General features: G+C 36.3%; 1 protein-coding gene across 1 annotated transcript; it reads left to right on the forward strand.

The window, feature by feature from the left end:
• Positions 1 to 778: 778 nt before the first annotated feature.
• Positions 779 to 2,475, forward strand: LOC132059409 (alkane hydroxylase MAH1-like). Its single transcript, XM_059452020.1, has one exon. The coding sequence runs from the start codon at positions 836 to 838 to the stop codon at positions 2,354 to 2,356; it is 1,521 nt and encodes a 506-aa protein (XP_059308003.1). The 5' UTR covers positions 779 to 835; the 3' UTR covers positions 2,357 to 2,475.
• Positions 2,476 to 2,850: the final 375 nt, after the last annotated feature.

Below are 2,850 nucleotides of genomic sequence, written 5' to 3' on the forward strand. Positions count from 1 at the left end.
GGTAAACCCCCAACGTTCGCCCGGTTTTTAATTTTGGGAAAGGCCGGTTCCTAAGGTTGGCCCGGTTCCCTTTAAACCGGTTAACGGGCTTACTTTTACTACTAGATACCTTCCACAGTTCCACTAAGATATATCTCCTATGAGAAGTAGACAGAAATTGCTAAAACTACTGAAATTGAGCTTCACAGGCAACGTGTAATCTCACTTTCTAGTTGAGAAATGGACACAACAACTAACAGTGTATAAAATGAAGATATTAGATACAAGAAAAGCTCTCTTATTTTCAGTAAACTGAAACACATTAACATCAATATTGGGCACTACGGCAAGTAATATCCATTTCCATTCTAGAATCCAAAAGTTTGATTTTCTGAATTGAAACCATTGTCTAATTCCGCAAGAAACTCTATACTATTAAAAGATAAGCATTCAAGTCATTTCGTTCACCAAAAATCAAAGTTAATTTATAACATGAAATACTTAGATTAAGACAACATTTTATAGCAAATGCTACATTATTCGCACTGAGTTTACACCAAATCAATCATTGTAATCTTAGTAGTTAATTAAAAGTAAAATGAGAACACATATCACTGAACTATAATTAAATGATGAATGTGCAGATGAAAGACATTTAGACACGTGTCTTTCTTTCATTAGTTTAGATAAATATCAAATGCGAGTAAATTTTCCATATTCGATACACGTCATGGTGGATTAGGTATATATCAATTTAAGTAATCTAGCCTACAATTAGACATATGATTATCTATAAATCATGAAGTAATCTCCCAAAGAGAGCAACACTAAGCAAGAAATAGTTCTCACTTCTTTAATGGCCTCAATAGGTTACTTTGAGATATTTGTTTCAATCTTTTGCTTTATTGTATTTTGGGCCATAGGTGATAGCAGTGGCCTACCATGGAATTGGCCATTTCTCGGTATGTTTCCAGGCCTTCTACTCAGTGTAAACAGAATCCATGAAAGGTGCTTTGAAGTTTTTTCAAGAACCGGTGGCACTTTCTTGATAAAAGGGCCATGGTTCACTAACATGGACATTCTTGGCACAGTGGATCCTGCAAATGTGCACTACATCATGAGTGCAAATTTCGTGAATTTCCCAAAAGGGGAAGAGTTCAAGAAGATTTTTGATGTTTTGGGAGATGGGATTTTCAATTCTGACTTGGATTTATGGAAGAGTCAGAGGAAACTTACTAGGACATTGATCATTCATCAAAGGTTCCACAATTGTTTGGTAAAAACTAGTTGGGACAAGATTGAAAATGGACTTATTCCTGTCCTTGATATTGTGGCTAGAGAAAACAGAGCTGTGGATTTGCAAGATGTTTTTCAAAGATTCACATTTGATACAACATGTCAATTGGTCACAGGCTATGATCCTGGCTGCCTCTCTTTTGAATTACCTCGTGTTCCCTTCGCGAAAGCTATGGATGATGCTGAAGAAGTATTATTCATTCGCCATTTATTGCCAGAAAGTGTTTGGAAGTTGCAAAAATGGCTAGGCATTGGTCATGAAGCTAAATTAACCAAAGCATGGCAAGTTCTTGATGAAGTTATAAGCAAGTACATATCCATGAAACACGACGAATTGAGCAATATTGCAACAAAATCAAAGCAAGATCAAGAAGAGGGTTGTTTTGATCTCTTGACATCATACATATTAAATGACGGTCTAAATCTTGACGACAAGTTCTTGAGGGACACCGTATTGAACCTCATGATCGCGGGGCGTGACACCACTAGCTCAGGCCTAACATGGTTCATCTGGCTTGTCGCGACACACCCTAAGGTGGCAATAAAAATCAGGGAAGAACTCGCTACAATTGTCTCATTAACATCATCATCAGCAGCAAACCAGAGGCTTTTTAGAGCAAACGAGTTGAAAAATGCAATTTACTTGCATGCAGCATTGTGTGAATCATTAAGGCTATATCCACCGGTACCATTCCAGCACAAGACTCCACAAAGTCCAGATATTCTCCCAAGTGGACACCATGTTCATCCCAATATGAGAGTGGTGTTCTCACTGTATGCAATGGGGAGGATGGAGTCGATATGGGGAAAAGATTCTTTGGAATTCAAGCCAGAGAGATGGATTTCGGAGAGAGGAACAATTAAGCATGAGCCTTCATATAAGTTCTTGGCTTTCAATGCAGGGCCAAGGACTTGTTTAGGAAAAGAAGTGGCTTTCACTCAGATGAAAGCTGTGGCTGCTGCTATCATACATAATTATCAAGTTGAAGTGATCAAAGGACACAAAGTTTGCCCTAATGTCTCAATTATTCTCTACATGCAACATGGTTTCAAAGCCAGAATTAAGAAGAGATGGACTTAATTAGTTTTATATTTTTTCTATTTGTTTTTTCTCGTGGAATTAATGCCATCATCTTGACTACGAAAAGTATATTTAAGTTTCCTGTTATGTTTTATAAGTTGTGTTTTATGTTCAAGTCGTACGAAGTTGCACATGTGGTAATGTATGTGTAGTTGATGTATATGTTGGAGGAAAGAAATGAGTATAGTATATAAATACAACTCTTTGCCTCTTTTAGAATAGTTAAATTATTTGTTTTACTAAAGACTTGGTAAATGTCTTACCATGATAATTATGACCGACACACTAGCTTAATATATTTCCTCGTTTCATTTTATTAAAATCGTAATTTGACTAGAAAGTAAATTAAGAAAGTAATTAAGAAGATTATTCAATCTTATAGCTTACGCCAAAAATGCGCATGCCGTACCAAAATGTTTTTTGAGTCTTGTGGTTCTATATAAACATTTCATGTGAGACGTTGGAATTAAAGAATTACTACCCCTGTACCACTT

Source organism: Lycium ferocissimum, chromosome 6 (assembly GCF_029784015.1).
Source record: "Lycium ferocissimum isolate CSIRO_LF1 chromosome 6, AGI_CSIRO_Lferr_CH_V1, whole genome shotgun sequence".
Taxonomy (NCBI): domain Eukaryota; kingdom Viridiplantae; phylum Streptophyta; class Magnoliopsida; order Solanales; family Solanaceae; genus Lycium; species Lycium ferocissimum.